The sequence below is a fragment of the Cheilinus undulatus genome, linkage group 3 (genome assembly GCF_018320785.1).
Source record: "Cheilinus undulatus linkage group 3, ASM1832078v1, whole genome shotgun sequence".
NCBI lineage: Eukaryota > Metazoa > Chordata > Actinopteri > Labriformes > Labridae > Cheilinus > Cheilinus undulatus.
In genome coordinates this window covers 11,057,451-11,078,613 of record NC_054867.1, presented here as the reverse complement: position 1 = coordinate 11,078,613, position 21,163 = coordinate 11,057,451, and the positions used below count along the sequence as shown (strand labels likewise).

General features: G+C 37.9%; 1 protein-coding gene across 4 annotated transcripts in view; it reads right to left on the bottom strand.

Annotated features, from left to right (window-relative positions):
• Window positions 1-279: 279 nt before the first annotated feature.
• Window positions 280-21,163, bottom strand: part of LOC121504265 (butyrophilin subfamily 3 member A2-like) — a 30,684-nt gene continuing 9,800 nt past the window's right edge. For 3 of the 4 annotated variants that reach the window (XM_041778969.1, XM_041778984.1, XM_041778992.1), the window contains exons 3-9: window positions 13,093-13,428; window positions 7,677-7,712; window positions 5,259-5,537; window positions 5,060-5,173; window positions 3,326-3,394; window positions 1,555-1,653; window positions 280-569 (exon numbers count right to left, since the gene is read on the bottom strand). In XM_041778969.1, coding sequence (XP_041634903.1) covers window positions 505-569; window positions 1,555-1,653; window positions 3,326-3,394; window positions 5,060-5,173; window positions 5,259-5,537; window positions 7,677-7,712; window positions 13,093-13,428 — 998 coding nt within the window. In that variant the 3' untranslated portion in view covers window positions 280-504. The remainder of the gene's footprint in view (window positions 570-1,554; window positions 1,654-3,325; window positions 3,395-5,059; window positions 5,174-5,258; window positions 5,538-7,676; window positions 7,713-13,092; window positions 13,429-21,163) is intronic. The other variant, XM_041778977.1, reaches the window with a different exon arrangement.

Here is a 21,163-nt window from a genome sequence, read left to right as displayed (position 1 = left end):
GAGCCGGCTCACTGGGCTTCTCTGAGAAGTCAGAAATTCATCAAGCATAACATTCAACCACTAAAACTCATTTTTCTGTTCAGGACTGCAAGTAAATAACTATAATTTGACATATTAATCAAGAAATAATAATGTGCTTTACTATTTTTTCAGTTTATTTGTAAATCAGTAAATTTGAAAATTCATGGATAACAATAATTATCATATTTTAGCATTAAAAATAATTTGGGTTAAAGAGCTTCTACATATTGGTGTATTAACCATTGCAGAAACATAAAAAATGATTTTGGTAATTACCAGTGCTGTTAATTTAGGGCAGCTGTGGCATAAACCTTACTCTGGGTGGTGGTCTAACAAATTTGTTAAGCACTAAATAACTATATTTTTTTTCAATTGTTATAAAAGGGACATTAAATTATCAGTGCCAAGGAGACAGCCTATTTCCATGGTGTTTAGCTGCCAAATCTTAAACATTTTGAGTGGTTAGTAATTCACCCACAAGCTTTAAGATGGAAGGCCACTGATTGATTTAGGCAACAACTCGGGGGTGTTTGGTGGATCAGAAGAACCTGCAGCAAAGACAAGAAAAGAAAAATATCACACAGTGTAACCTCATATACTTAACAGGTTTTTGTTTAATTACAAACTATCAAAAGTAGAGAATATGAACATTTCTGCCAATGGAGACAGGCGCTATATTTGCAGTATAAACCATGTATCAGCCTTAAATATCTACAAAATGTACAACTGTACTGCCATCTCTTATAGGTGGTTCCATTATTTGCAACTCAAGGGGCTCTACTGTTAGCCCTGAATATTTAGAATAAGGCCCAAAAGTAAAACAAAAACCATTTTATTTTTGTTTCACTGGTATTTGCCACTCTTAAATGTTTTGGATAATCAAACAAATGTTAATAATGGAAAATGATAACCTAGGTAAATAAAAAATGCTGAATTAAATGAGGATTTCATTTATTAAGAAAAAAGGTAAATTATGAACGATCTTGACTGACTATGGACCGACCACATTTTTTGGAAAGATGAGTTCAGTTTGACTATCCACACCCAGGTCTGATTACTGCTAGACCTGTTGAATCCAGAAAACCCTTAAATAGAACCTGTCCGACAAAGTTAAGGAGGCTAAAAGATCTCAAAAAGCAACACATCATGGCACCATCTAATGAAGTTACAGGTGACAGATGAAAAACAAAGTTACTGGCATCATCTATGACTCCAAGAGCCTATCAGTGACTCATCCAGGAAGTCCCAAAAGAACCCAGAACAACATCTTAAGACCTGCTGGCCTCACTTGACTCAGTTAAGGTCAGAGTTCATTAAGTTGAACTTTTTGCCATTATGCAAAACGCACATTGACAGGCCACAGAGCTTCTGGGAGAAAGTTCTTTGAACAGATCAGACAAAACTGGAGATTTTTAGTGAGTCACATCTCAAGTCTCAAACCTTTTTTCATATGAAACAAAATTTTCAACCTCTGATCAAGACCGATCTCTGAAACATTTACATGCTGTATTTACAAATACAAAGTGTACTTACCACATTTCATTTCATTCACTTTCAGGTCATTTTGTAATAGTATTAAAACATCTCCATTCTGCTTTTTTTCAGCAGGTGTCTCATTTACAGATGATTCCTCTGAAATGCCAAAGAATACATGCAAGAAAAGCATTAATTTGAGGTAAACTTTGGAGATAATGCATTCAGATCTATCATGCACTATTCACTCATGAAAGTTGCGAGCTCTCACTCTTACTAACTCAGCATGGCCATGAAGTATGAGCTGATGTAAATAACCAAAGTATATGAAGATCTCTGTCAGGGTGGATGAGCCCAGTGTTTTATTTTTTCCAAGAAGTGAATGAACCACAAAATCGTCTTTACTGTTTTTGTCTTTGCAGTATTTTGCCTCATTATGCAAATTCTGCATGTTTTCAAGTAAGTGTGGTTTCACTGTGCAGCATGAGTCTGGTAGTGTAAGATGTGTTATGGCATTAAAAATGTATCAAACATGAACCAAACTCCTGATAAACTATGTGAGCAATATTGTTTTTTGGATAATGTTGAGCAGCGCAAGCTTTCAGCTGATTTCCTTGTTAACTGTTATCTTTGATGAACAAACATTTCCTTATCAATTTACTTTAAAAATAAAATAGATAGGCTGAATTTAGTCATTCTAAAAGTTCTGTTGTACACTGCGATATCCAAGGACAATATTGTGGGAGATTGAAGCAGAACAAAACTTTTATTATGCAGGGAAAAAGATGAAACTTGAGAGGATGAATGACATGAATTAAATGTTTAGCTTCTTAAATAGGAACTATTTTTAGACCGCTGTGGCTGGTAAAAAAACAAAAAAAACCTCCAAACTATTAAACCTTGCGAGCATGTTCAAGAGTTGACCATAAACAAACAGAACAAATTAAGTATTAGCCTAAATTAAATATTCTAGAGTTCGGTTTCTGATTCATTTTAATGCCACTATCCAGGCTGACAAACAACAAATATTTAATTTCTGTTATTTCGCTGACCTGGAAAATTCTCACCCTAAAAAGGGGAGCAGGTGTCTTTACATATTTATATGTTACAGACTCAGTGGGCAACGCCAGCTGAACCATGAAGATAAATGATGACCGATTTCAGATGCTGCATTTAACAACACCTGCACGGTCTTATGCTGTGATCAGCCAGATACACGTTTCATAAATCCCATGTGGAAGTTGTTGTAAGACGATTACTACACCCAAATCTGCGCTGGTTTCTACGCAGGTTTAATGAATGAGGGCTATAGACTCAGTGTTTGAGTGGTCATATTTTTAAACCAGATGACTGATTAAAAAAATGGATAACAAAATGAATTAAAATAATTGTTTTGCATCTGCACAGTGTGTTTTATTCCTGTCAGTTCTTCCTTAATTTGTTGCTGTAGCAGTTGTTGATTTTAATCTTATTTCTGAGTTTGACTTTTTCATATTTTGTAATATCATAGAAATATTAGAAAAATATTAATTTGCTCTGAGTACAACAACCTGCTGACCAGTCCTTGTTGGACTGTTTGAATACAGCAGACTCTGCAGTGTATGACAAAAGAATAATAGAAATAAATGTTGATTTAAAAAAAAAAGAAATAAAATGCCTTTTGATCAGTCAGATCAAGAGGAAGAGAGGCGCTTTGTTAGAAATATATTTAAAATTTAAAATGAAATAGGTGGACAGATACTCATTGTTATTTTTACTGATATAATACTTCAACAAAGACTGATTCAAGCTGTTAAGACTTTACATTGCACTTACAGGAAAGTGGACTTACCCTCATCAGCTGGGATGCATCTATGATTTCCTCCAACTTCTCGGGTAATCTGATTCACTCGGGTTAGAACTGTCAAATAGATGTAAAAAAGAAGAATAAATTTAATGGGACAAAGAGGATAAATTACACTCAGGTCTATTTTGCTAAAGTTATATTGAAAGCTTTAGTTTGTACATTAACATTTGGTAATTTTTTCTTTTTAAAAGTTCTTTCTGCATTGTCAGCTTCAGCTGTGCTGATGTTAGCCTGGATTAGTCATTCATTGTGACTGAGTTCTTGGTAGAAACATGAGAGTAGTAACCTGACGCACATCCATCTGGGAAACCTTCAATACTAAGTGTTTGGGAAAGGGCAGAGGCTTTGAAAAAAACTCATAGTGTGATTGGATGAATGTTCTGTCTGTCACATCTTTACAGGCCAATCAGCACAACAAAACACATAACGTAGCCTCGACCGAGATGCGCATTTGCAGTTATCAGGAATAATGCGAACCATGGCGACTGTAAACATGTTAGTGCACGACTTTTGTCATTTTTGAAAAGGAAACAACTCAATGCTGTTCTTTTTTCTTCCTTTAACAGAGAAATTTTGTTAAATTCTGATAAAACTGGCTCTTTAGCAGCATCCACACTAAGCTCTTCCGCCATAATTGCACCGGCCTCTTGTTGCTGCTTGCTTACATGAGGACTCTGAAAGTATTGCCCCTCGTTGCTGATTGGTCATGTCACTTTCTAAATCGGGCCCAAATGGTGCAGATGGGAGCTTTGCAAGATGGATTTGCAATTGAGAAACAAGGAAACGGGAGTATCCATCTGCTTCGCAAGGTTATGAGAGTAGAGCATAGGCATTGCTCCAGAAAGCAAAACAATGAAAAGATCTTAATGCTCCAGCGAAATAAAACCAGTGAACAAAAATCCCATTAAATATTTCATGGTTACAGCGCGCCAGTAGTCGAGTGGTTAAGGCGCATGCCATATACGCAGGCGACCTGGGTTCGAATCCGGCCCGTGGCACTATTCCTGCATGTCTCTCCCCGCTCTCTTCCCTGTTTCCGACTCTATACATTCAGTATGGTATGTGTCGGATATTTTGGTACCTGATTTCCTCCTTGCAACAAGCAACATTCATTTGGTCGGACTTAGATTTTCCCATTAATTATCTAGACCAAGGTGGTCTGCCATAGTTAAATTTTTTCCGCATTGTTCCCAGAATACAGTGCAATCTCATATGGACTTTGACTTTAAAGAAAAATCTACATCACTTTTAATTTTGACAACAGTGGGATCTGGATGAATTTATTATGTTGCTCTATTGGCTTGATCATGGGTTTTGTTGTTTTAGTTGTTTTTTGTCCCTGTCTGTTTGGTATTTTGTTTTTGTTTTTTTTAATGGGGGGAAAATATTCTAAATAATAAAACCTCAGCATATGTGAGCATTTGATTTTATAGACTGAGCTTCAATCACAAAAAATGTCAGTATTGATAATCAGAAATTAATTGATTGATAATCAAAAAACTCTGCTTTGAAAATTATTAACTGTGTTTTTTTTAAATCTCTAAAGCACTCAGGTTTGTGTTTGTAAAGGGAGGGGATTCAGAGGGAGGCTCAGATACTTTTGGACTCTCCAAAAGTGCCTCAGACAACAGTTAGACATTTAACAGCTGTATCTACCTCCTTATTCCATTTTCTGTCAATTCAAAACAGCTTTCAGTGTGGTATGTTACAGAAAAGTACCTCTTATACAGTATGATATGAAGTACGGTACAGCAACACTCAAAGGGAGGAGTACAGCCAGAGTCCATCCAGTCACACCAAACCAATGGCGGTAAGGGTCCTCACACACTTTGTCTAGAAAAAAACACATCATCGTTTCAAGTTGCCAAAAATCACATGAACATGAATGATTTGACAAATGAACAAGAAAAAATCTCACCATGAATGTAGACAAAGGTCTTGATGGTGATCTCATGATTAATTTCCTCCTGCCTGAGTACACAACGGTAGTGGTCGGTCTTATTCACAGTAGCTTGAATGGTCATGTCATATTTTCCTCCTGTGTGGGGCTGCGGGCTCTCCTCAGCATACAGGGGGTTTCCAGAACTGTCCTGAAACTTCAGGGAAGGTTTTGGAGAAGCGCCTTGAACTTTACACTGCAGCACCGCCCAGTCCTGAGTCTGATTGAGAACCTCGATGCTCGGCCTTGGTGATGCAGCTGTAATGATAGTACAGACAAAAAAAGACAGCTTTCACTAAAATGTGTTTGTTTGTCTCTTTACTTGGATATGAAAAAGACTTTAACAGAAAGCTTTCAGTAAAACACCCAAAGACTGTCTGATAGGACCTGATATTTTAACAGTCTGATAGATTTACACCACTTTCCACATTATTATGCAAATGACATTTCTCTTATTTTCTGAAATATTAATGCAAATTACAGTCAGAGTATTTTTCAAGTCATCAACCATTAGAGCATAATTCAGATGTTTTTGAACTAACTTCACAATGATAACCGTTATTTAAAAAAAAAACAAAAAAAAACTCAACTGTTCCATATTATTATGGAAAACAGAGTTTTAAAACATTTTATAGGTTGTAATGAACTGAACATGGTTATTTGTTGAATTTGCAGCATTAGGAGGTCACATTTACTGAAATCACAGCTATTTCAATCAAAAACATCTGAACAGGACAAGTTCCATGTTAAAATAGGAGCCCTTCTTTGATATCATCTTCACTATTCTTGCATCCATTGAACTTGTGAGTTTTTGGAGAGTTTCTGCTTGAATTTCTTTGCAGGATGTCAGAATATCCTCCCAGAGCTGCTGTTTTGATGTGAACTGCCTCCCACCCTCATAGATCTTTAGCTTGAGGATGCTCCAAAGGTTCTCAGTAGGGTTGAGGTCAGGGAAGGATGGGGCCACACCATGAGTTTCTCTCCTTTTATCCACATAGCAGCCAATGACACAGAGGGATTCTTTGCAGCCTGAGATGGTGTATTGTCATGCATGGAGATAATTTTGCTACAGTAGGCACGGTTCTTCTTTTTGTACCATGGAAGAAAGTGGTCAGTCAGAAACTCTATATACTTTGCCGAGGTCATTTTCACACCTTCAGGGACCCTAAAGGGGCCTACCAGCTCTCTCCTCATGAGTCCAGCCCAAAACATGACTCTGACACATCCTTGCTGATGTCACAGCCTTGTTGGGACATGGTGGCCATCCACCAATCATCCACTACTCCATCTGGATCATCCAGGGTTGTACGGCACTCATCAGTAAACAAGACTGTTTGAAAATGAGTCTTCATGTATTTCTGGGCCCACTGAAACCGTTTCTGCTTGTGAGCATTGGTTAGTGAGTAAATTTACTGGTCTATAGAGTAAGTAAAAGTAGAAAAACATTTAAAGTTCACTCAGGGCATTAATTACTGTATAGCTACTTTTGATAACCAAGGAGCTTTTACACTAATATTATCTTATCTTAATGTGCAATAACAGTAGGATAATGTGAATCTCCAACCAGGTTTTTATTTTAAGATGTGACTTATCCTGAAGTGCAATTCAACAGCTGTTTTGATATGCATTATGGACGCATTGTCTTTTGATGTGCTGCTGACTGCAATGAGTTGTTGGCCTCAATTCAGCTTTCAGGGCTAAATTTATTGCTCAGTACTTGATGTTTTTAAAATATTGTTTACAATACTTTCCTATAAATACACCACAGTAAAAGTTAAATGTATAAAGTTATTCACAACTTATATATAATCACAAAAGATACTCAATGACAGAAATCTGAGTAAATGTAACCAGTTAATTTCCATCCCTGCATGTTACTATGAAGAAGAGTTAATGCTGGATGACATTACAAATGTGTTAATGAATTCAACATCAATGGCAAATTTAGAGTGAGGGTTTATTTTCATTGATCTAGTAGAAATGACAAAAAAAAAAAATTTGATCCAGCATATAAAGGACCATAATTTTCTGTTTCAGTGTGGTCAGAAAGTATTCAGACCCACTTCACTTTGGTCAGTTTTGTTATGATGCAGCATCATGCTACAATTATTTATATTCATTTTTTCTAACGTTAATCTACAATCAGCACCCCTTAATGAGAAAGTCATATTTTTCAGTTAAACGGCCTTTTAACATCTTTTAAAATGAAACTTTATTTTTATTTATTTAAATAAATGTAACTAATAAAACCTCAGTGAGATTAACAATCTCATTTTCCAGACTGTCTGAGCCAAGACAGGCAGCAGCACATCTAACAGAGTTACAGATATAAAGCATTAAACATAGAAAACACCACAAACACAGTTTAACCAACTACTGAGCAATACTATCACTCACATGGATTTTCTCCAGTCCTGTCCCTAAAGATGGGATCTGGAAGACAAACAAGAGCAATATTTTCTCATCAATACGTGAGTGATATAAGGAAATCATTTCAAAAGTCAGATCTGTCTACTTCTGTAGGGTTTCAGTTCTACATAAAAAGTGTTAATGCTGTGGTGTGGTCTGACCACAAAGTTCTCATTGACTCATACTCCGCCATCTCTTATCTAAACCAGTCCCTAATAGCAGCAGCCATTCTCACTCTGAGCCACCACCATAGATAATGATTCATATGAAACCCCAGCCATTAACTTTCATTCAGCTACATTTGTACACACACCGCCCAATTCATAAATAGTTATTTGAACTCATATGCTACCCACTCATCAATTCATTTTACTCTTCAAGGCCACCACACTTTGTACTTATTTTTTGTATCTTTTTTTCTTTTTCTCTGCCTTTGTTTTACCATGTTTTTCCCTGTGTCTGAGTTTTTGTTGACTGTCACTGTCTCTGACTTTAATGAGAGAGAGTGAGAAAAGACATGCAGGAAGGAGCCACGGGCTGGACATGAACCAGGCTGCTGCTTCTAATACAAGCTTCTATATTTGAGCTGCCAACTAACCACTCGACCAGGAGTCAACAACAAAAATCCTCTGAGGTCTGGTGGTTTGACTAAATTTCCTTTAGTAAAGGTAGAGAACATAATTTCATCTAACATGTAATATAATATAATTCAGTTCAGTTCATAAAAAACAATGAAAACAAGTTTGAATGAAACACAAGACATTTGTGCCCTATAAAGAGGATCAGAATTCAGTGAGGAAATCCCTAATCCGTTACTCTTTGCCTCCACAAGTCAACCGTGCAGACTGATGGGTAGCAAGAAACCCGCACTTCACAGGGGTTGTCAAGTGGGAACCCTCCTTCATCAGTGTTTCATCCAGTTAGTCCCACGACACCTCCAGAGGGCTGAAAATGATCTCCAGCGTCCCAGAGCCACACCCCTCCATGCCGGCTCTCACCACCCACCATGCCAACACGCAGACATCATCTTACCTATCTTACCACATGGCCTACACAGCCTCAACAGCATGCCACCTTTAACAGACCCAGGCTCGGTACATGCAAGCTCCAGGTAGTGACAATGCCGATCCTACCTTCCTTAACACCACTCATGATTGCAGTACAACAATTATTACCAATAACTAAGAGTAAAAAAGAGGGGAAAATGAGACAGATAAGGGAGAGAGAGAGAGAGAGAAAGAGAGAGCATGCTTGGCAATAGGGTGGGGGAGGCAGAGCTAAGGGTGCACAACCCTGCCCCCCCCCCCCCCCAGCATGTTGTTGTGCCCCCCCCCAGTTAACATTACTCCTCCTCATTCAGATCTACTGACTGGCCTTAGCTGCTTCATCTGAGATTCTGTCCCTGCACTCCCAGCTCTCTAAGTAATAAAACAGCTGACCTTGCTACAAACCCTCTACATCCCACTTCTACTGGACGAGTCCTAACTTTCCATCCCCACTGTTCAGCTTCTGCTCCTAAATCTGCATATCTCAGCTTCTTCCTTTCATAGACTTCCTCCACAGAATCCTCCACTAACTGTCAGCTCTATGAAATAAACTACACGCTGACTGGCAGACCATAGCACTATGTCAGGCTTAAGAATGGGAACAATATTCTATGAACCGGAGGGAATAATGACATTATCATTAAACTACACTACAAAATAACCAGTAAAATTAGCTTTCTAGGCTACTCAAATATAAAAAAGGCTACCAGACAGCTCCTAAAGAAGTCAAATGTGAAATGTTACTTTCCCCATCTCTTTTTATTAGATATTAATTTTCAAAGCAAATTTGTAATCAACCGATTAAAATTGAACAGCTTTAACATGTTTTTCTCTATTTCTCTCTTCCCACTCTCACTTTTCCCAGGTTTTGTGAGAGTACTGATCATCTTAACATTTTAAATCTGAGCTGAATAAGACCAATATCAGCTGACCCAGAGGGGTTTATATGTCGGCTTAAAGCCAATACAACTTTAATGGAACACTGATGGTCAGGTAATGATCATGTCATTGATCATATCTGTCTCTCAGGTTTTCTTTTCTGTCCTTAATCAGATGTCAGTGTGGTTGTACAAAGGTGTGTGCTTTGACTCGTAAACATACGACGTATCATTATGTGTTGAAACATATGAGGTATGTTGGTTTTAATCCAGACGTGGGAAAAATTAACATAATAGTCCATCCATTTTTAATCAAAAAGTCTCATTTCTCAGCCATCTTTTCTTATTTCAAAGCACAGTGTCTCTACATTTCCCTAACTCTGTTTCTCTGATGTGTTTCTGAGACTTCCATCTCTGTGTGTCTCTGCAGCTGCAGGCTGCTCACACACCCACAATCTTCACTCCCTGAGTGAAGCATCTGATTGGCTGAGTAATGTCATGTGCCTCCACTGTTAAGACGAGAGAAGCTGTGCCACTCAATGTAAAAAGCTGTAATTTAAAAAATCTGCACAGGTTTTATATTTATATTTATTTAAGAATCCAACTTTGTTTTCTCTCTCATTTGACAACAAGGTTGAAAAAAGATCAAACCATAGTTTGTACAACTGGGGACTTCTGCTTATAAAAGAATCTCTACTATGATTCAGTAGTTAGGCATGGTAGATGCAAGCATCAGGGGTGATAAGGTTAGGTTAAGTCAAACTTTAGCCTGTGCCTGCTATAGGCCTGCCAAGGGTCACGGCACACCGAGCTTCTCTCTCCTTCTCTTCATGTATGCATTCCTATCATAATACTGCACATCACCTGCTGTGAATCTTCATGTTCTAGTTCTATCAACATCTTCTTAGGAGCTCCACAGCCCCTGTGGCTCGTAGATTCTTCTAAATCTGCCTACTAATGCTTCCCCTACAAACATTATCCATCCATCTTCCACTTATCCCGGAGGCTTGAGCCCATCCCAGCTGTTATTGGGCAAAAGCAGGTTACACTCTGGACTGGTCGGCAGTCATCCGGAGACTGGCGCACACACTGACCCCTATGGCAAGTCTAGCCAACGAACAATTAACCTAACAAGCATGTCTCTGGAAGATAGAGTACCCGGAAAGAACCCACACATGGACAGGGGGAAGAAGCAAACTCAACACAGAAAGGCCCCTTTTGAACCCCAGCACAGTTTCGGATTGTCAATATGAGTCTGGTTCTGCTCCAGGTTTCTGCCTGTTAAAGGAAAGGTGTATTTATGTAACGATGCTAATTCCTGCTGGTGCTGAGCTCATGAGGATTAGGGTTGGGTCTTTATAGTAATACATCACGAAGATGGTTTAAACCTGTTTCTTTGTCAAGTGTCTTGAGATAACTTTGGTTATAAATTGGCACTATAGAAATAAAGACTGATTGACTCATGCATTGTTATAATAAACAATCTTGTTGGAGAGTTATATTCTCTTGTTGCAAAATGCACATTATCAAAAACGTCTCTGTACTCTGAGTAAACTTTTAATAATCCACTTTCTACTTTTACTTGAGTAGATCTATAGACTAATATTTTGACTTCTACTACAGGAGAGCTAAATGGAAATGAAACATCCTATATTTGGGTACACAGGGGGTAGGGCTGGACAATTAATCGAAATTTGATTCGTGATTTTAATTTTGGCTTCTCACGATCATAAAAACATTATAATCGAAGAAAAACAATCAATGTGCCGCGCAGTGTGTATGCAAGTTCCTACATTGTAAAAGCACCGTGAATGCACCTGTGTTGCGTGCACAGCTGCAGCAAGCATGTGATGTATGTGGATCAATAATACGAGGAGTGAGCGATTAAAAACGTGACAGAACAGCAGCCTTTAGTTGAGAAGAAGGGTAGGACATGGTAGGACAATTTGCATTTGCAATATGCAAGTTTTACAGGAGTGCATGTAGATAGGGTATTTAATTTTATTTATTGTTTTTTTTGCTATTATTCAATATATATTTATTATTTTACTTTTACTAATTTATTTTTCATTGTTCTTTTAAGCTATGGTTCAATAAATACTCAAGTTTTGAAATCAATGAATAATTGTGTTTATTGATCGTGATTTCAATATCAATCAAAATAATCGTGATTATTATTTTTGCCATAATCGTCCAGCCCTAACAGGGGGTATTTTTTGTTGCCATATTGATGTGTTGTCAGTGGTCTAGAATTTTTTTTTTTTTTTTCCTTGCATCCTCAGAGCAAGTGGCCCGGTGTCAAACCTAACCTGTCTTTTTTTCTGCATGCTTTCCATATTCTCTCTCTCTCTATGTAGTTGTATTTGTGCCTTATTTCTGAGCAAGCAATGGGAAACTTTAAGCTCATAAATATATTTCACTAGCACACTAATTGTATTTTGAGGGATAATTTAACTTGTGCAAAGAAAAACTTCAGGTGAGCAAACAAGAATTTATTCTGTGCTCAGTTTTCTTCTATCATGGAAGTATGTCCTGGTTGCTAACCATAGCATGTCTTCAGAGCAAGACCAATTGCTACACCACAGCCACATGTAAGAAGTTTCTGCTTTGGTCTTGCTCAGAAGACATGCTGTAGTTATCAGCCAGAATTGTATTATTGACTAACCTTGCAAAGCAGACGGATACACGAATCCATCTTGCAAAACTCCCGTCAGAACCATATGGGCCGACTACAAAGTGACAGGACCAATCCGCAAAGAAGGGCAGTGCTTTTAAGTAAGCAAACAGCAACAAGAGACCACTGCAATTATGGCGGAAGAGATTACAGGGATGCTGCTAAAGCACCAGTTTTATCAGAACTTGGTGACATTTCTTTGTTAAAAAAGAACAAAGAACAGCAGTGAGTTTCTCAAAAACAACAAAAGTTGTGTACTGACATGTCTGCAGTCACCATGGGCGCGTTATGCAGTTCTCTGTGGAGTTTACTCCTCCATAGTGGTGAACCTCGGTAGCAGCTAAATCACGTTTTGCTGTTCTAATTTGCCCGTAATGATGTGACGGACAAAACGTCCATCCAGTCAACCTCCGAGTTTTTTTTCAAAGGCTCTGCCCTTTCTGAAACGCTGTCTATGAGTGGTTTACCAGATGTTTGAAACAAATCCATCTGGCTTTTCAGGTTAAATATTTACAATATAAGAAGAAATGAATTTCTCTCATTCTTCTTTGTTGGTTAGATATACCTCTTGGATGCTACAATCTAATTGTATTGTGCCAAAAGTTTCCCATTGCTCACCCAGGATTGAGGCACAAATATAACTCCACTACTCTAATTCCATTAAAGTTCCTGCACCACTTCCAGTACGCAGACTCTCATGAACAGTTTTGGTCAAACTAACCAAACATGAGAACAAGAGATTTTTAAAAAAAGAAAAAAAAAAAAAAAAAACTGGTGAGGGATGAATTTTCAGTTGAAGTACTCACCAACAACAAGCTGAACATGGATTTCTCGTCTTGGTTCAGGACGGGGAAAAATGCAGGTGTAGTTTCCACTGTCCTCCACCCTGGTGTCAATGATCTTTAAGAGGACCTTGCCATGCTGTAGTTCCTCTTGAGAATGTGAGACTCGTCCTTTATAGTGGTCATCTTGACCATTACGGCCATGACCAGAATAAAGGCCCTCATCATAGAAGTACACCTCCATCTTGCCATCTTTATTGCAGTCGAACACCCCTGACTGGATGTTCACCCTGGAGCTGAGGGGAAACTTCAAAACAGTATCACTTCCTTCTTTTACCTCCACTCGGTCAGCATACAGCCCTGAAAGTCAAAGCATGTTTCAGTCATGATATAATCTTGTTCTGACATAATATAGATATAGATATAGATACTTAGGCTATGTTCACATTGCAGGCCTTAGGGCTCAATTCTGATCTTTTCTCAGGTCTTATTTTTTGTTTGCCTGTAGTCAACTTCTAAAAGATCAGATACGTATCTGATTCAGATCCACATGTGAAAGTGGCCTGAATCTGATTTGAAAAGGTCAAATTCAATGTGACTTGGGCTGTTCACACTGTCAGAAAAAATAAGATACGAGTCACATGTGAGCAAAAAAAAAAATCAGATTCAGGTCACTTTTAACTGCAGTGTGAACAAAGCCTAAGAATATTTATGAGAGTTCTTGTTTTGTTTTGTGACTGTCTGGGCCAAGTACCAGAAGAAGAAGAGAAGAATGAGAAAAAACTGTTGATCTATGATAAATTCAACTTATTCAAAAATATTAATTAGGGGTGTACCAATATGCCAGTTTAACATCAGTATCAGCCGGAGTAAACCCTGCTGATGTGACATGAACAGATGTCAGTAGTTGTTTTGTTGTGTCCAATCAATTTAATGCTGTCATCTAGTACACCTGACTCTTATTGATTTTAAAAGACTGAATAAGTCACCTGTTAGACAAACTGGTTTGGTTTCATGATTAAGCATGACAAAAAACATTTGCATAGTTGGAGTTGTACTCCACAGGAAGTAATGAAATAAACATCTGTATTTGCATAGGCAAAATTGGCATTTTAAACATCGAATTCAGCCCTAACTTTCCCATTTGTAGATCCCCAATATACACACGACATGTGCAATTTTTAGGCAAACTGTATTCAGCAGGATAAATTTTATTCATGAAAAAATAAATTGGTTACATATTACTGCACCTCAAATCCAGATGCGCAATCAGAAAAAGGAGTTATTTCTTTCCCAAAGGAAAATATAGCTGTGCATGATCATTAGAAAACTACATTTTTAAAAGATTTTATTCAACTAATTCATTTATTCTCACTGTAAATCTCACATTTGAGAAGGACCCACAAGCTCTTAATGGGATTTAAATCAGGTAAGGAGGGAGGTAAAGGTCATAATTCCATCTGCTTTGAGTTCTTTACTGGCAGTGGCGTACCTGGATGCATGTGATGGAGCATTGTCTTGTATTAAGATCGTTTTCTTGAATGCTGTAGACTCCTTCCTGTACCACTGCCTGAAAGAAGTATCTTCTAGGAATTGGCAAAGTGGTTCTTTGTTTCCATTAGTAATAAATCTGGTCCATCAAATGTCACTCTTAATTCACCAGTCCATAACATCGATGAGAAATTTGTATACAGGTATCTCTTGGCCCAATTTTAATGCTTTAACTTATGAATCTTACTCAGTGGGAGTCGAGTTTAAACCCTCTTTACCTCTGCCATGACTCTGAATATGTGACACCTTGTATTTCTGGATACTGTGGGCAGATTACAGCGGTGGAATATGGTAGCACTGGCAGATAATGGGTTTCTGGTAACTTTACGCTTAATTCTTCTTATGTCTTTTGCAGTTATTTATTGCCTTTAATTCTTGATGAGTTTATTCTGCGACCTTGTTGACTGTCAGCACAAAAAATTCAATTGTCCCGTAGTCACGTCTCAAAATTCGAGCCATTTCAAGAGCGTTACATCCATCTGAAAGGTATTTTACAATATTTCACTTTTCAGTGTCAGTGAAATCTTTTATTTTTTCGGCCATTTTGCCGAGGTAATGAAGCTGCCTCATAAATGAGCACACCTTGATATAAGGTCTCAATCAGTTAAGAAATTAAAAATTAAAACAAATTAAACAATTTCCATCTGTGTGCATATGTGAGTGTGGTTTTCTAAAATAGATACAAAGTAAGAAAACTATGTCAATAAACTGCTCATACAAAGCTACACAGAGTTCAAACCCAAATTCTGCAGCACCTGCACATATTAAAAACACTACCCCAAAACGTCCAGCAGAGGTCTCCCTACTACACAGAATGGCTCTTAGTTAGCCTCCTTGGCTTACTAAAGCACCAGAATGAGCCTATGACTGGTTATTCTCGCTCCACTTGGAGAAGAATTAAATCCATGGTGGGAATTCAGGACAAGAGGAAAAGAGTGAACAGCACTGACAAATCTGATTCCTCTTTAGCAGAAGAATTAAATCAGTTTTACTTGAGATTTGATTCTAATGACTTTTCTGACAAACTGTTTAAATACAGGGCTGCTCAAGTAAGCAGTAAGATTCAGATAGATGAAATCAGCACGTGGAGCACTTTTGAAAAGACTAATGCAAAGAAAAGTCATGGGTCGGATGGCATTAGTGGTTGCCAACTTAAATGTTGTTCCCCATTCTTAAGTGAGATCTTCACTTTCATCTTCCAGTGGTCCTTGTCACTTAACAAAGTTCCCTTATTGTGGAATCACTTATTGTCCCAGTGGCAAAAATACCATCATCAAAGATATTACATGATTATTGTCCTGTGGCACTCAACTCAGTGGTGATGAAGAGCTTTGAGCGTATGGTGAAAAAGAATCTGCTTTCTATGACACAGGCAGTGATTGATCCACTCTAATTCGTGTATCAACCTAGGAAAGGGGTAGAGGATGCTGTGGCGACCCTGCTGAATTTTGTTGCTAGGCACCTGGAATGTAGGAAAGCTCACGTGCGCCTATGTTTTGCTGATTTTTCATCAGCGTTTAACTGTATGCAGCCTCATGTTCCTGCCCATAGGCTCTCAAAAATACCCAACATTGACTTGAGGAGAGCCTGTGTTTAACACCAGGACATCTGACACGTTTCCACTGACTAATACCTGCCATTTCCTAACAGTTAAAAAGTTTAAAAGCAACAATTAAACTATCAGATAAATAAAAACAAGCAAAGGGTGGTCATCAGCAATGTGTGGTTTGAGCTTATTAAAAGCGTGATATTGCATGCATGCAACAATGCAAACATGGAGAAGAAGTGAATGTGCAATGGTTAAAGCATGCAATTATTGTGTGTTCTTGTCTGAGAGAAACAAAACACATGGAACAGCAAAACATAATTTGGACAAAAGGTGACCATAATTCACTCATTAGTCATTTTAAATTCATTTGAAATCCGTCAATGCTTTCTGCAAATATTCGGCTGTTGTGACCAGGATGATGCAGATAAAACATAACCATCAGGAAAAAATGTGCTCACTGTAGTTCAACTCAAGAGTGAAATGCACACTAAGATGGTAACAAATCTAAACATACATATGCTTGGCACTGAGAGATTCGGCAGCCTTTTGCAGCAGCTCTGACATCTTGTTCTGTCTTTTACTCCTTTTTAACTACAATAATTTAAATAATTTTTGTGTTCAGTAGTCTGCACAGCTGCATTTTGGTCAGGCCTAAATTTAGTCTCAGTATTAGTTTTTAGATTAAATGCCCTTCAGTTATAATCACATTTCAGCCATTTCTACCCTTTTTAGTTTTCGTCTACTTTTAGTCGACGAACACTAAAAAAAAAACATTTTAGTCTAGTTTTAGTCCATAAAAAGTCTTCAGATTTTAGTCTTTAATTTTAGTCCAAGTATTTATTCTCTTAGCTAAACCTGGTACAAAATCATGGTAGTGTGTTCTCTGCACCCTGCCAGCCCTGGGGTCCCTGCTGTCTACAGCTGAGAGGCAAAGGAGATACAGATGCACTATATTTTGACCAATTTACCCACAGTGGAGAAATATCATGGATTTTAAATGTCCAAAGAAAGCAAAATTACATTTTAGTCTGGTTTTGGTTGTCTGGACAAAAACTAAACTTACTCTTAGTTAGCTGATGAAATTAACACTGCAGTGCAAAAGTTAAATGGAGAGAGAGTTAAAGGTGCAGAGTGTCATATTTGTCCTAGTGAAAGAAACTTGGTGCCATTGGTCATTATGGGGATGATAAAATCACATGCCAACAAAATGGATGAAATGACAGCCTTGGTGACCAGTCAGTGAGTCTACAAGAGTGCTTTGCTTCATGGAGACATGGCTAAAGGGGAATAAATCTTTCCTATGCTTTTCTTTAAGTCACTTAAAAAATTTCTTTATGCGAGGGCTATTCCTGAATTTAAGCAGAGGTTGAATACAACCTGTCTTTAAAGGTTCTGCTTTTACTCACTTTTTGTATCATATCAAGTTTTATGCACCAAGCGCATTAACATAATTGTTCCCATGGAGTTAGCTGATTTTATTCTGATCTGCTGTGCATGTTTTATGTTCTGTAAAGGACTTGTAACATGTTTTGAAAAGTGCTTTATGAATAATTATTAAAGAATTACACCAGGCTGTGTTATTATTCTAGCCGGCTTTACACTGGTGCGAGCTGATCAAGGGTGAGGGCAGTAAAAAGAGGGAGAATCTCTTGCCATTTTTGTTAATGCCAACTGTTGTTATCCTGAACATTTAACCATGACGGACTGTTTGTGCTACAGATGTGGAGCTTCTGGTGGCGTGATTATGACCACGTTATTTGCCGCAGGAGTTTGCCCGTGTCACTGCTGGGGTTTTTTTTTTTTTTTTTTTTAACATCCCAACAACACAGAACAAGATCCTGAACCTCATGAGAGTATCATGTCACTTTATATCAACATGTTACCTTAATTTGGTTTTACTGTCTATTGTAAATAACTTATTTTTAATTCTATTTTTAGTTTTTTTTTTTTAACTTTGAATCCTGTTGTATTGTTACCATCTCTTGTGTTGCTGCAATGCCAGAATTTCCTTTACCTTACATTAATGCCATCTATTCAAAGACAGCCAAACAAACTAACAATGGGTAAAAATAATTTCATCACTCTCTAAAAAACTGTACCTGGGATGAGTTTAGAGGCAGAGAGCGAGCAGACAACTCAACTTCCACGTGATGTGGAGACACAGGAGCTCTTGTAGACTGGAAACAGGAAAACTTGTGAGATAGTGACTTTAGATGCTTGTAAAGGAAAGCAGAAATAGAGAGGATGGAGTCAAGAGAAGAGGCCATAATGTTATTTTTGACAGCAGAAGCATCGCAGGCCAAGAGGAGCAGGGACACTTGTCTTCACAGGAACTATAAAACCTGCAGCAGGTAAAAACAGTTAAAAAGATAACCAACAGTAATCATGTATGAAAGAATAAATGAATGAATAAAAGAAATTCATTTCATGAAAACCCCTATGAGGTTTTGCTGTGTGATTAATGAACTTAGAGTCTTAGCTGTAAATTTAGCTTCTTATGTGTGCACAGCCTGTGCTGTGCCCCCCAACCAACATCACCAAAACAGCTTTCAGTTTTAATTCAAGTAACACTTTTTCCGCAAAATCCAATCCAGGACTGGTGCTGGGCTAGAGCCGGAGCCGGTTCATGGTTGGTCAGTCTGAAATTTGCTTTTCCACTAGCTGAAGCTCTGCTATTTATGAATGGCATTCATCCTGGTTAATTTTACATGTCAACCCTGCCCTAGCCACACTAACCCCCCAGCTAGTGACGTTAAAAAGTGAGTAATTTCACCTTTTGAACACAAATTAAAATTGAGTTTAGCTGACTAGTCTGCACTTTCTGTAAACCACTGTAACAGTAAAACAAATTCAGACTGTTATGGTGTGAAATTGTTGACTGAATGAGGCTAATGTTAGCAGAATAAGCAGCCGTTTGCTCCTCTTTGCATGCCCTGTGCTGAATATCATCACGGGTTATACGGTGCATTCAGGAAGTATTCAGACCTCTTGCGTTAAAAAAAATATGTTGCAGCCTGTTTCTACAGTCAGTCAAATTCATATTTATAATTGAATCATGAATATTTCTTAATCTGAGCTCTCTTCACTCAGTACAACTACATGAATGATATTCAAGAACTTCTACTTCTACAATGGTTTTAAATTGTATTATTTTATTCTCTATCCAGCCATTCTATCTTTAATTCTTTCGTGATTCAAAGCTGTTGATTATTATTCTACTCTGGTTTATCGTTCTTTCAGCTCATTATTAAATGAAAAGAACTATAAATTGTGAATAAAAAACTCCTTTTGTAATTATGATGAGAAACATAATTACATTTATGTGATATGCCAAATGTAACATCATCCAAACTTTAGAAATCCTGTTTTGATATGGTGGTGATTTATTGACTTTCACTGCACTAACTTTAATATTTTCAAAAAAAGCAAAACATATGCAGTTTGAATTATAGACTGATCAATTGATTATAATGTTAGGATAAAAATGTAAATGAAAAGAGATAGCGAATATATATGTTGGACGACATAGTTGACATGTCTGTAATATTCCTCTGTTCATCCTTATTTTTCAAAATTTATCACACGGATCATCAGTTTGACAAAGAATTCTATTGTTTAATTCAGTGAAGGTAATGTTACAGTCAAATAGATGGCCTGTTTTGATGAACAGTAAACAAGTGTAAATGAAGTTGACACAAAGAATTGAGGATTGTCTTTTCTCCTCCCCCTTGGTAAAAGATGGTCCAGTGCTTCCTATGTCAAAGGCGATAAAGGATGTAGTGAGGCTTCTTTACTCAACATTTAGAGAATTCAGACAAGCTTTATCCTGGCTGACACTAAAAAACAGACCCTAAAAACCAAGCCATGAGGTCAAAGGAAGTGTCTGCAGAGCTCATAGACAGGATTGTTGACAGGCACAGATCTGGGAAAGGCTACGAAAAATGGCTTCTGCAGTGAAGGTTCCAAAGACCACAGTGGACTCCATAATTCTCAAATGGAAGATGTTTTACACAACCAGGACTCTGCCAAGAGCTGGTGGTCTGGCCAAACTAAGCAACTGGAAGAGAAGGACCTCAGTGAGAGAGGTGACCAAGAACCTGGTGGTCACTCTGACTGAGCTCCAGAGATCCTGCATGCAAATGGGACAAAGTTACTGAAGGACAACATCACAGCAGCCCTGCACTGGTCTGGGCTTTATGGCAGAGTTGCTAGGCAGAGGCCTCTCCTTAGTGTAAAACACAAGATAGTCTGTTTCAATGGAGGGCTGCAGGTGGACTCTAATTGAGGTGCAGAAACATCCTAGCAAAGATCTAGAGAAATGGGAGGAACCTGAACTAAATTTTACTTTTTTTGCAAAGGGTCTGAATACTTATGTCAATGAAATAGTTCAGTTTTTTCTGGTAAATTAATTTAAATTCTGTTTTCACTTTGTCATAATGGGGTACTGAGTTTAGATTACTGAGAGAAAAAGATTTTTTTTTTTTTCCCCGAACTGTTGCCAGGGTTGCCAGGTCTGCATATTTCCCGCCGAATATTTTTGATGTCTTGTGTATGTGTATTTAATATCCAACGCAGAATAAACTATTTTATTTACCTTCTTTACCCTCAAATACAACTAAATCAACCAGCAGAGAAGCAGGAAAACATAGAGCATGACACACAACCAAAGATCCACTATGCTATACTGGCACACAGACATACAGAAGCAGCACATCTGCGTGCGCACACAAGCAATATGTGGTGTGGCAGAGGTTTTACCGGCTTATGTTAAATTTCAGTGCTGGGGTTGGTTTCAGGCTGATTTTGGGCCAGTTTTTATTGGCCATTGGGCTAGATTTGTCACCCAGACCTGGCAACCCTGACTGTATCATCAGGCTGTTATAACAAAACTGTCAAAATGAAGGGGGTCTTATTACATTGTGAATGCACTGTACATGTGTTTAACCTGAAACAGTCTACATACATTTTTATCCCCACCTTCAGGATCAAAATAGT